General features: G+C 36.6%; 1 protein-coding gene across 1 annotated transcript in view; it reads left to right on the top strand.

Annotated features, from left to right (window-relative positions):
* col23a1b (collagen type XXIII alpha 1 chain b) overlaps window positions 1-13,700 on the top strand; it is a 74,955-nt gene that overhangs the window by 45,984 nt on the left and 15,271 nt on the right. The window contains exons 23-24 of the mRNA XM_088932854.1: window positions 2,803-2,829; window positions 3,104-3,157. Coding sequence (XP_088788980.1) covers window positions 2,803-2,829; window positions 3,104-3,157 — 81 coding nt within the window. The remainder of the gene's footprint in view (window positions 1-2,802; window positions 2,830-3,103; window positions 3,158-13,700) is intronic.

Genomic DNA, 13,700 nt, shown 5'->3' with positions numbered 1-13,700 from the left:
GCTGACTGTTGAAGAATGTGTGCCAGTTTGTGAAGCTATCAAAGTGATCTTATTTTATTTCTGTCATGACCAGTACCATCACCTAAAGGAATCAGGAGAGCACTTGTCATGACAGTTTCAGTAAAAATAAATGAATTGACTTCAAAGATAGTTGATAGTGCTTACAACAGACTAATATACAGATGCAGCCATTCAAAATGCACAGTACAACCCCATACCGCGCGAAATTATCTACAGTACTGAAGTGCGTGATTGGCCGGCCAAAATGACCGACAGGGGTACTCGTGGTGCATTGGTTGTTAGTGAAAAGATTTAATCATTTAATCTCTTTACCATGCATGTTTTAATCTACTTAATATTGAATATTTATATGGAATTTTACAACTAAAAGGACATTTTAGTAGCTGAGCATAAAAAGAAGAGGAGGATAACGTGTCTGAAGGTCATAAACAATATTAATTTAGGAACATAAACATATTATGTAAACTGTATATGGCTGGTACTGGTGATATTGGTAGTTTAAATAAAAAATACACACCAGTATTCCACTTTCTTCCTAAACATTTTAAGCATCAAAGTCTTTCATTTGGTTACATACTGTGGTTATTTTAGAAAAGTTTTTACGTGCTCCTTCTGACTATATTAAGTTTATATACAGTACTTCATAAAAAGTTACAATGTTTTTACCTTTCCTATGAATATCTGCGCTCGTTATCAAAGTAAAAAAACACATACTTTTTAGAATTTGATTAATAGGGAATATAATATGGAATCATGTATCTAAAGAAATTAATAAAGATGTAATTATATTCATATAGCTCAAATTATCACAGTAATACACTTTCTTTGTAAATGTCTGCATCAGTTTAACTCATTCACCTGTGATTACGTGTGTGTGCCTTGCATACTGGAGGTCGGAGGTTCCCAAGCTGTCGCTATGAGTTTTCTTTTAACAAATAAACATTTCTTTGAAAAACTAAAATAGCAAATATTATGGACACTATATTGACATTTTTTATATTTCTAAATATCACAACATGTTCGATGCTACATGATTTATTAATAACAACAAATAATTTCAAACTGCTACTGTACTGCCACTGTAGTTTAGCTTGTGGGAAATACATTTATTTGTCCTGCATCAAAGTTTAACTCGTTCAGAGCTCCCTACATTACAAACTCCAAGTGTTTCATTTTGTCTATTGCTACAATATTGACAGCAATGTGGTTAAAAGCAACATGTCAAAATGTTTCCAAAATAACCACAAGTGAACGAGTTGAGGCATTTGATGATAATAGAGAAATCATAACAATAACCCGTGTTGCTAATCATGCATACCCAACTGAAAGAAGGGCATACTTTTTAGAATTTGATTATTAGGTAATATAATATGGAACCGCATATCCGTATCTAAAGAAATTAATAACAGAACCTCCGTCTTGTCTCCATCTATCACCCTCTCACAATTCATCATGGGTGAATGAGTCAAATTAAAAATAAAACATGTTTACAAAGAAAGTGGATTACAGTAATACTACCAGATATATAATTCCATATATTAAGATCTATAAATTAATATCGTTATTAATTTCTTTAGAAACGCAATTCCATATTATGTTCCCTATTAATCAAATTCTAGAAAGCATGCATTTCTTTTACTGTGATAACGAGCACAAGTATTCATAGAAAAGGTTTAATCACTTAACTTATTTAAATTTGAACATGTTGTGATATTTAGAAATACCAACAAATTCAATATAGTGTCGATAATATTTACTATTTTCGTTTTTCAAAGAAATGTTTATTTGTTAAAAAAAAATTCATGGCAACAGCTGGGTTCAAACCCCAGACCTCCAGCATGGAAGGCACACGCCTAAGCCATTACACCAACGCGCCACTTGACAACTTAAGATGTAGCTGAAAAGGGCATGCAAAATATCTTCACGTAATCACAGGTGAATGAGTTAAACTGATGCAGACTGTTACAAAGAAGGTTGACCACGGTAATACTCTGATCTCACAGCCTGTCTAAGGTCATTCATTATTAATAATAATAATATCTTCCGTAAAGACTTTGATGCATAAAATATTGATGCATAATTAAAATATTTATGATGAAGGTGGAAGATTGTGTACTTTTGTCCAACTGAGCAATCTTGCTTTTATAAAATATACCATATTTTTAATGTTTCATGATTAACATGCTGTTATACACAGTTTCAAATTATAAAAAGTCTTAAGAGTATACATCTTAAATTCTTAATTGGAAAAAGATTGTCCCTCAGGAGTTACCGTGATTCGAAACCGGGCATTTTCTTTAGACAGCTCAAATGCTGTACTTGAGACGTTAAGCTTTATTAGCTCCACCTGGCGATTTTACAAGGTGCTTCTTTTATCATAACAAGCGGTATGATGCGTTATGATGCACCACGCCTACCGCGTTTTGACGCAGCGTACTTCGCGCGATTTGAATGGCTGTATCTGTATGGGCTATCTCATTAAAAAGAATGACAATTCAAATAATTACAATTTATCTGTGGGAATGTATATGCATGTAATTTTAAACAGCTCACCTATCAAAGTGGAAAGCCTAAAGGCGTGGAAAAACGATTTCACGGGAGATCACTTAAGTATTTTAAAAATAGATATTTTAACAATTTCTTTAACATAGTGAGCTCTCTAATGATGTTTGAATGTTATAGTTAATTCTTAGTTGCAAACATCATACATCCCTGTTACTCTGTATATCGTTTACTGTCCTGTTAATTGTGATCAGTTTGTTGAGTTGTTTTGTTTTATAGGGAAAAGTGGGGGAACCAGGATTAGATGTAAGTATGTTCATGTTCAGGTATCAGTTTGAGAGGAAATTATGTTTTTAGAAGTTTTTATAGCTGGTGCAATTTTTAATTTATTTTTTAAGTGAAAATGTACAAAAGTGATAGATGCTCTGCAAGTAAGTAAATAGGTAGTGTGGTGAAATTGGTCTCTTTAGTTAAGTACTGCAACTTCTTGTTAAATAATAATGTTAAATAATAGCATCTCCAGATGTCCAAAAAGATGACAAGCAACAAACCTGAGAGCAGGACCTTTTCTTATTTGCAGGGCTTCCCTGGCCTGAGAGGTGAAAAGGGCGAACGAGGAGAGAGAGGCGAGAAGGTGGGATGACTCCAACATTTTTTGTCCTTTTGGTTTTGCTTTGCTACAGCTTTGGTCTGTTGATAGAAAACAACAGCACTAATGTCTTTCTACAAAGTGGTTCATGTTATGTAAAGGATCTGACATACAGATGAAGCCATTCAAAACGAGCGGTGGTATGCTGCAGTACAATGCGGTGGGTGTGTCGCATCCAAACGCATCATAACGCCTCATTTCAGGACATGACACACTCTACCATATACAAATTAGATTATGTAAATAGTATCCGGAATCACCTTGTAAAACCGCCAGGTGGAGCTAATAAAGTTTAACCTCTCGTGTAGAGCATTTGAGCTGTCACCAGAAAACACCCAGTTTCGAATCCCAATCACTGCTGAGGGACAATCTTTATTCAATTAAGAATTTAAGTTGTATACTCTTTAGACTTTTAAATTTAAACTGTGTATTAGAGCATGTTATCATTATGTATTAAAAAATTGGTATATTTTATGAAAGCAAGGTTGCTCAGTTGGACAAAAGTACACAACCTACCACCTTTATCATAAATATTTTAATTATGCAGAAATATTTTAAGCATCAAAGTCTTTACCAAAGATATTACTTATAGTATTAATAATGAATGACCTTGGACAAGCTGTAAACTCAATGTATTACCCTGGTCCACATTTTTTGTAACCGTCTTTGTAAACGAAAAGACTTGATCCGATCACGTATTCGTTTCCAATCATACAAGGTAAGTTTTGAGAATATCCGATTCACCGTGCCTTTCACATGCTCTTAAACGATATTAATTTGGGAACATAAACATATTATGTAAACTGTATATTGCTGGTATTGGTAGTTTAAAGAAAAAATACACACCAGTATTCCATTTCTCCCTAAACATTTTAAGCATCAAAGTCTTACGTGTGGTTAATAATAATAATAACATCACTTTATTAACCCTTCACAATTTCTTACATTAGGAATTATCTTTTTGCATACCCCAGCTTGCTCTCCATGAGACACACAGATAGGGAGAGAGCCTAGGGTCAGAGCACAGGGTCTGCCATTGTACAGCACCCCTGGAGTAGTTGGGGTTAAGGGTCTTGCTCAGGAGCCCAACAGAGTAGGATTCCTCTGCTGGCTGCAGGATTTGAACCGGCAACCTTCTAGCCGCAGGCGCAGATCCTTAGCCACAGAGCCACCCCACCACACTATTCCGTTATTTAAGAATCGTTTTAACGTGCTCCTTCTGACCATGTTACTGTACGTTTATATACAGTACTTTGTGAGAAAAGTGATAGTTTTAAGCTTTTCTGTGAATACGCTCGATATTGGAGTAAACAAAAGCATACTTTTAGAATTTGATTAATAGGGAATATAATATGAAATCGCGTATCTAAAGAAGTTAATAACGATATAATTACATTCATGTTTTGTAGGACAAATAGTAGTATAAGACTTTCTATTGATATGTGTATGGCTGTTTCACTGCTTGTCAAGTAACTGCGTCAGTGGCGTGATGGCTTAAGTGACCGACTTACAGATGCAGCCATTCAAAGTGCGCGGCACAGACACGTACTGGGGGTAATTGGCTACAGCCTCGCGCATCGTGATGCACAATGACGCAAAATACTGCGGTACATGATTGGTTGACTGATTTTGGAACATAAACATACAGTATTACAGTATATCGCTGGTCTCGGTACTTTAAAGAAAAAATACACACCAGTATTCCATTTCTCCCTAAACATTTTAAGCATCGAAGTCTTTAACTAACATGTGAAATAGCATGTATAAAAAGTGGTAGTTTTAAGCTTTTCTGCTAATATAATATGGAATCGTGTATCTAAAGAAATTAATAACGATATAATTATATTCGTGCACTGCGACAGGGCTGTGTAGGGCTGTTTCGCCTCTCTTCATGTGACTTCCCCAGAAGCCTTCTGGTCTACGTGCCACACTAGTAACTCACAGGTTGTGTGTTCAAATCCAGCCGGCGCCGCGACTTTTCTTTTAACAAACATTTCTTTGAAAAAATAGAATAGCAATATTAATCTACAGACATATTACAGACATTTACAACAATGACATATTATAGAATATTTACATATAATGTAGACAGAAGGAGCATTATTGGGAGACAGGCTCACTGTTCCTCAGGCTGTGACAGGAGATCACATACTGGGCTGCCAGTTCAACTAAGTACCCTCCTCCCTCTCCCAGTAGGATTGGGACCCATTGTGATTCTGGCAGGTGTGGGAACTCTGGTACTAGATTTCTGAGTTTAGGGAAGAATGTTTTTCTAATCCCAGAGTATCTGTCACAGTGCAGTAGGAAGTGCACCTCTCTCTATTTCTCCCTGCTGGCAGTGGTAGCACAGTCTCTCTCTCTCGCCCTCCCCCCCTCTCTCTCTCAATTCCATTCAATTCAAGGTGCTTTATTAGCAGGGCTCGTCGTGTGTCTCTCTCTGGTCTGGGCGCGGCAGAGCTCACTGGCAGGTGGAGACGGAAAGAAATAAAATAAAGGCAGCTTTTAACTTTGCAAGTCACACACCAATACTCCATTTCTCCCTAAACATTTTAAGCACCAAAGTCTTTCATGTGGTTTTCATCACTCTCTGCGGGAGTGCTGGCTGTGACGAATTAAACCGGTTTCACAGGTATTTTCAAGTGGTTGAGTCTTCAGCGGGAGGGGGGAACAAGCTGCCCAGCCGTGTGGAATGCCACAGAACCCCAAACAGACAATACACACTAGCTGAATATTTGACATAGATATCCAGACACAGCTGTATGAGCTCCACCTGTAAAACTCAAAGTATTACGCTGGTCCACACTATTTGCAACCGTCATTTTAAATGAAAAGACTTTATTTTTTCATCGACAAAAAGTAACACCCACCACAGCATTTCGTTGATCTAACTAACAAGGATGGGACATTAGCTAGCCAATATGATATAGGAATAACTTTTTTATTTCTTTAACACATTTATTTGAACATTTCCATCGATTGTACGAGCACTGAAAAACTGTTCAATACCTAGTTCATCGGCCATTTTCTTTTACTATAACAGATATAAAAACTCCCTTGCTTTTAACAGAGCGTTTCATAATTTCTAACAACGAAAATTATTTAAACTGCGACACTCAACCAACCAGAGCTCAAAATATCACAGCAAAGACTGTATTAAAAGATACTTGTATCAGATACATGAGAAGGGAGTTTTTAGGTCCGTTACAGTAAAAGAAAATGCCTGACAAAGTAGGGCTTGGACAGATTCCAAGTGCTTGTACAAATGTGCTAAAGAAATTAGCAAAAAAAAGTCATTCCTTTATCGTATTGGCTAGCTAATGTCCTGTCCTCGTTAGTTAGATCAGCGAAATGCTGTGGTGTTTGTCAAAGAAAAAAATAAAAGTATTTTCATTTAAAATGACAGTTAGAAAGTATGTGGACCAGCGTAATACCTTGAGTTTACAGCTTGTCCAAAGTCATTCATTATTAATACTATTAATAATATCTTCGGTAAAGGCTTTGATGCATAAAATATTTCTGCATAATTAAAATATTTATGATAAAGGTAGGTTGTGTACTTTTGTCCAACTGAGCAATCTTGCTTTCATAAAATATACCAACTTTTTAATGACTGATGATTAACATGCTATAATACACAGTTTAAATTTAAAAGCTCAAATGCTGTACATGAGAGGCTCCTCCTGGCGGTTTTACAAGGTGATTCTGGATACTTTCCGGCATGACGTCAAATGACGCAATGCACCGCGTGATACTGTGTCACGCCCACCGCGGTGTACCGCGAAATACTCCATGCGTTTTGAATGGCTGCATCTGTATAACACTGAGGTTGGGTATTCAAATCCAGCTATTGCCACGAGTTTTCTTTTAACAAATTAACATTTCTTTGAAAAACTAAAATAGCAAGTATTATTGGCATTATATTGACATTTTTATATTTCTAAATATCACAACATGTTCAAAGCTAAGGCATTTATTAATAACAACAAATAATTTCAAACTGCTACTGATATTATTACTGATAATAAATATTATCGACAGTATATTGAATTTGTTGGTCTTTCTGAATATCACAAAACATTCAAAGTTAAGTGATTACCATTTTCCAGGAATAATTGTGCTCGTTATCACAGTAAAAGAAACTCATACTTTTCAGAATTTAATTATTATTTTGGAAACGTTTTTTATGTGCTCCTTCTGACCATATGGTTTATATGAATAAACCGCGGGGGGAAGGGGAACTGTCTTTAATTGGAAGGTACGCCTATTCTACTCTGAGAATGCCCATGGTCTTTACACGGATAAACTTGTGTTAACAAAAACTACAGTATGTTGTTAAACCGGTTTTCATTTATTTTTCGACACAGCTAGCCGGCTGTGCCTGCTAGAGCACCACAATTCACACTCAACCACATCACAGATCACAGATCAGTCCCAGTCTGTGAGATATTGCTGTTTGATCTATGCTTGATCTTTGATCTGAGCTTTAATAGAGAGCTTATCTCTATTAATATAACTATCGAGTGGTATTAAATGCAACTTTTTTGTATAGATGACACTTTTCTAAAATGTATTTAAAAATAAAAACGATTACAATTGGCATGCCTGTAGCTTTTTCATGCAACCTCCTAGAGTTACAAAAACACTTGCTGTGTGAACAAAATACATTGTGACTGTTTTCACAGCCTTCACTTTGTCGTTTTTAAGCCAATTTTTTTTACCACACTCGAATATTCTTCTGTCCATATATTTGGAAGGGAAACACAGAAAGCCTTCAAACCAAATGCATTTTAAAGACCACGACTTTTCACAGCCTCCACATAAATCAGTGAGATAATTTTTTTTTCTTAAACCTCCAGTTTTTCATTGATGCGTAATTACGCACCAACTGGAACCCAGGGGGAACGGCTGTGTACACACGTTCACAATGCAAAAAATACTGCTCAATAGGGCTTTGTGCAAAAATATCACCATAGGAAGCAGAACAGCGCAGCCTGAAACAGCCGAAACATTGTGTTGTCTTTCTTCTCTTTTCAGCATGGAATAAACCTATTACTTGTTCCTTTGCAGCCTATGCATGTTGTACGCGGCTACCCACCTGTATTAAACCTATTTCCCTCAGTAGTTCAAACTAAGTGTAAAGTGCTATGAGGAAAAAGAGTCTCCGCGGGAATAGAAAGCAATTTCTGCAATAGAAAGCAACCGGTTTGACATGTACAGTAAAATGTGACATCTCTGGAGCGTTGAGTATATATCCAACAGTGTGAGCTCATTTGCAAGGCTATTAAGGTTGATTGAATTACTATAACAGTCCGGGTGTGTTGAGTTTCTATTGCCTCCTGACTGTCTTGGGCGAAAGGAACCTGTCTTTCATTGGAAGACTACTCGTACATGAGAATATAATATAAATGCTGTACTGAAAAATAAAGCACCGTTTTTTTCACTGTGTCCGTCCTATATAATAATGCCACAATATTCTAAACGCCCTTAGGCTGGGCAATCGAATTTTTTAATTTTAAAAAAGAAATAAAAATGAGATGTAATGATGTGTTCCTGCTTAACTTAAAAATTGCATGACTTTAAAAGCGATAAAAACAGATTTCGATAGTTAATAACCACTTTTTGTGCACGAAAAACGGGTGATTTTTCTTCCTCGTCATCAGATCTTTCTTGGAAAAATGTCTTTTATGTGTTGCAAAAAACTGACTTAAACAAAATATATTTACTAATCCTTTCGCCTGGCAATTTACCTGAATGCCCAACTATCTGAGAAGCCCTCCGTGAAGCCAAAAGAACCACATCTGAATGAGTTTTGACAATAAGAGATAGAAGAGAGAAATAATAAGAGAGTCCCCATTAGCCCCATTTTAAATTAAAACATAAACGCATGTTTAACTAAATGCCTTTATTGATTCACAATCTGACAATGCAACGTAAATCATTATCTTTGTCTTCTAAGTATCTTAATCAACTTTTAGCATAGCTTTTTCTCCATTTAGATTTATTTTTCATACCATCACTTAACAAAGCAGGAGCGTATTTTGATTCCTCTTGGGATCAAACGTGGAAAGATTAGGTTGTAGTCGTTATTTTTTTAATAATTTTTTAGAAAAGTAATCTATACTAAAAAGCTGTATTTATTTAATACCACTTGATAGTTATATTAATAGACATTAGAATTCAAGTTGATACTGTTTAGACTTTTAATCATTTTAAACTGTATTACAGCATCTGTCTGTAGATGGCTCTGTACTTGAGCTTCAATCAAAATTGAAAAACCTTGGGGTTATATTCGATTCTGGCTTAACATTCGACCCACATGTACAGCATACTGTCAAAACATCTTTTTTTCACCTTAGAAATATCGCAAGACTACGCCCTATGCTATCATTAACTGTGGCTGAAAAGCTGATCAACATATTTGTATTCTCTCGAATTGACTACTGCAATGCTCTACTCCCTGGGGTATCTAAATCTACTCTGAACAAGCTGCAGTATGTCCAAAATTCAGCAGCCAGAATCCTGACCAGGTCTAGTGCAAGTGTTCACATTACTCCTATCCTGGAGTCCTTGCACTGGCTTCCGGTCAAATTCCGCGTAGACTTTAAAATCCTCATGCTCACCTATAAGGCTTTACATGGCTTGGCACCTCAATACCTGTCTGAACTTTTATCACCCTACTCCCCACCTCACAACCTCCGCTCTTCAAATTCTGCCCTCCTTACTGTCCCCCAAGCCCGTCTACATTGTATGGGTGACAGGGCCTTCTCCTGCTATGCCCCCAAACTCTGGAACTCTTTGCCCAAGGATATTAGAGAGTCACCTTCTCTAAACTCCTTCAAATCCAGACTCAAAACCTTCTTCTTCAGAAAAGCCTTTACTTAATTGGTTCCATTCTTCACCCCTCTGCTCTTCTTAATACCACCTTCCACGGTCTCCTCTATTGTTATTGTTGTATTGTTGTAATTATAATTGTGTCCTATCTTGTGAATATCTTCTTATTTATTGTTGTTGTCATCCTGTAAAGTGCTTTGAGAAGCCACCTTTAAAGGCGCTATATAAAATAAAGTTTATTATTATTATATTATTATATTATCTTACACATCAAACATGAAAAAGTCAGTATATTTTATAAAAGCAAGATTGCTCAGTTGGACACAGTTCGGAAACGTTATTTCGCTTATTCAAAATGAGTGACTGGACGTAGCGCAACATACCGCATGTTTTTTTTAAATAGGATTATAGTAGCTGGAAAACCTTGTAAAACCACCAGGTGGAGCTAATAAAGCTTAACGTCTCGTCCAGCACTTGAGCAGAAAATGCTCGGTTTCGAATCTTGGTCACTGCTGAGGAACAATCTTTTTCCAATTAAGAATTTAAGTTGAATATTGCTTAGACTTTTAATCCTTTTAAACTGTGTATTACAGCATGTGAAACATTAAACCTGAAAAAGTCAGTATAATTTATAAAAGCAAGATTGCTAAGTTGGACAAAAGTACACAACCTTTCAACTTCATAAATAATTTAATTATGCATCAATATTTTATGCATCAAAGTCAGTCTTTAACTTCATAACTTATAGTGGGTTCTGGTTTTAACATGCTTGTTCTACCATTATTAAGCCTATATACTGTACTTCATAAAAAGATAAGATAACTTAACTTTAAAAGTAAAGATAACGTTTTATCATTTTCTAAGAATATATACTGTAGTAAGAAGACCACTTGCTGTTATTGTAAAAAAGATAAATGTTGTAGTGATTTAACACCACTTGATAGTTTCATGATTCCATATTAATATAACTAAGCAGCTAAAATATCGCAGGTGGACGTTTTGACATGCGTTTCTTTTTTTAAAAAAAATTCTATTATCCTTGTAGTGGTAATGAGCACTGTAATGTAGAGAGTTGCACTCAGGCGGTTCAAAGTGCGATCAGAGCATTACTTTCGGTCTGTTTCTCATATAACTGAATACATAAATATAGTCCACTATTATACAGTAACTTATTGTGAAAATGATGTGTCATCCGAATTGAGAAAATCTATATTTTGTCTATAACCCAAATGTCAGCAGCCAGTTGTAATGTTTCATAGCCGTTCAGGGACGCCAAATATGTAATCATTCATATCTGTTCAGGGACGCCAAATATGTAACGTTGTGGCTCTCTGAAGGCACCAGTTCTGTAGGGTTTGGGCATTTACTGAGACAATTATCAATTGTAGCAGTAAATCACAAAGTTGATTCTTTTGATGGCTTTAGAATCCAACCATGCGACATAACTCAAACAACGCGCACACACAGGTACTAATACACGAGGATACATTTATTAATACATAAAATATGCATATAAAACTAACAGATCTTATCGAGAGGGTTATCAGAATACAAAAGATATATATTCATTCAGTTACAAAGTGTTACACATATCAAGAGGACATACGTTCAGTATATCATTCATTAAGACCGTTTCGTAAAGTGAACTTGGTTACAACTTCTACATTAGATACTCAAAACAAGTACATAACTCTTAGGAATTAAATTGATATCAACTGGTTGGGATAACAATTGAATTCTCAGGCTGTAATGCATTGAAGTTGAATACTCATCCAATTTCTGGGGATTCAGATCTCCTGCGGGCACAAAGAAACAGTTGCAGGCTTGTTGCTGTCCAATCCACGCTCTCTGGCTCGGTGCCAGGCTGTGCTATGCGGCTTGCGACGGTGCGCTGCTGATGCTCACTGACCGGCTAGTTAGTGTTGGTTTTAACTAGCACAGTTTGTGCACAGGAGAAAAGATGACTGTGGGTCCCAGCAAGTCAGGAAGAGGACCGGTTCGTTCCTGATGAAGAGCTAGTTCTGAATAGTGATTCAGCTGTCCACAGTTCCGTCCTGTTCACGAGGCCTGCTGCTGGTTACTCTCTGGCAACCTCCACTCTAGACTCTTAGAACAAAGGAAAGTTCTGGCACTCGGACACACTGGCCGTTCCGTGGTTGTCCGGGCTGAGTCTCAGGATGGTCAGGAGGTGCGCTGCGAGAATGTCCTGCCCTTGGGAGCCTTCTGCTCCTGGGCTGTCCTGCCCTGGAATTCTCCTTTGAATTCCATTTAGAAAAGTCCACAGAAGTCCACTGAATCTTACTGAATCTCTTGAATCTCCCCTTCTGAATCTCACTGAATCTCTCAGGCTCTCTGTGTTTTTACCTGGAGGAACTTCAGCTCGTTGATTGGCTGAAAGTTCCATGGGCATCAGAGTCCCACGTGGGTTACTCAGCCCTACCAGTCCCTGATTGGTTGATCAAGGTGAGATATGAGTCACTTACTCCTGACACTTAGGAATGCAGTCCAGATGTCCATCTGGCACTCCCTAGACAGATAGGCGCCAATGGATGACCATTGATCATGATAGCCAGACTTAGCTAAGTGCATCCCCCTTTGGGAGCTGTCCTAGGACCTTAAATCACCCTGCATGAATAGTCTCTCTGTGGCTGCACCACAGAGATGAACAGAGAAATGGGGCCTCATTTGGGAAGGCTCAGAACACTTAATTCTTTCTTATTAATAAGCCTCGCCGCTACACAGTAATCAGCCAAAAATTTAACTTGGAATAAAAAAACAACTTTGAACTGTATACTGTACTGTACACTACTGCACAGTCCAAAGACTTATTCTGGAAAGTTGTTTTTGGCAAAATTGGCTCCGGTATGAGCATGTATCTGGATGAATTATTATACATGATGGCTTTGTGTTTAAGGATTTCTTCGTGGAAATCTTTAAGTTAAACAAGGGAGGGGGGGAATGGTAGTTTTTTTACACTTGCCAGTAATTGGAGAACAACCTAACAACAAGATGGGAAAACATTTTTTTTTTATTTTTATAAACGAAATAAAAAATAAGATACAATGACGTGTTCCTGCCTAACATCGCATGACTTTAAAAGCTGTAAAAAACTGGTTTAGATAGTTAAAAAACACTTTTTATGAGCGAAAAACGGGTGATGTTTCTTCCTCATGATCAGCTTAACATCTTTGTGTATGCTGTAAGATTTTTACTTTTTAATTAAATGTTTAAAAAACTTTAATTTAATAAACGCAACACATGTTTCATACAACAATAACATCACATTTTATTCTCTTCCTGTTATATAGGACAGATCAGCTGGTCTTTTTTTCCCAATCAGAGGCTGTGAAAATACTGCGCTCTGTCAGGGGGGCAGCACAGCCTGAGCTTTCTATAGCATGCATTGCGAATGGCACCAATCGCATCTGCATTTATCACTTAGTTTTTTTTAATTAAACAACGTAAATCATTATCTTTGTCTTCTAAGTCCCTTAATTAACTTTAAGCATAGCTTTCTCACCATTTAGATTTATTTTTCATACCATCGTTAAACAAAGCAGGAGCGTATTGTACTTCCTAATGGCATCGCACGTGGAAAGATTAGATTGTAATAGTTTTTATTTTTTATTAATTTTAGCAAAGTGTCATCTATACAAAATAAAGTTGTATTTATTTAATACCAGTTGATAGTTATATT

This window comes from Atractosteus spatula, chromosome 14 (assembly GCF_055471065.1).
Source record: "Atractosteus spatula isolate fAtrSpa1 chromosome 14, fAtrSpa1.hap1, whole genome shotgun sequence".
NCBI classification, from domain to species: Eukaryota; Metazoa; Chordata; class Actinopteri; order Semionotiformes; family Lepisosteidae; genus Atractosteus; species Atractosteus spatula.
Note: the sequence above shows the minus strand (reverse complement) of the source record. Positions and strands in the feature narration are given on the sequence as shown.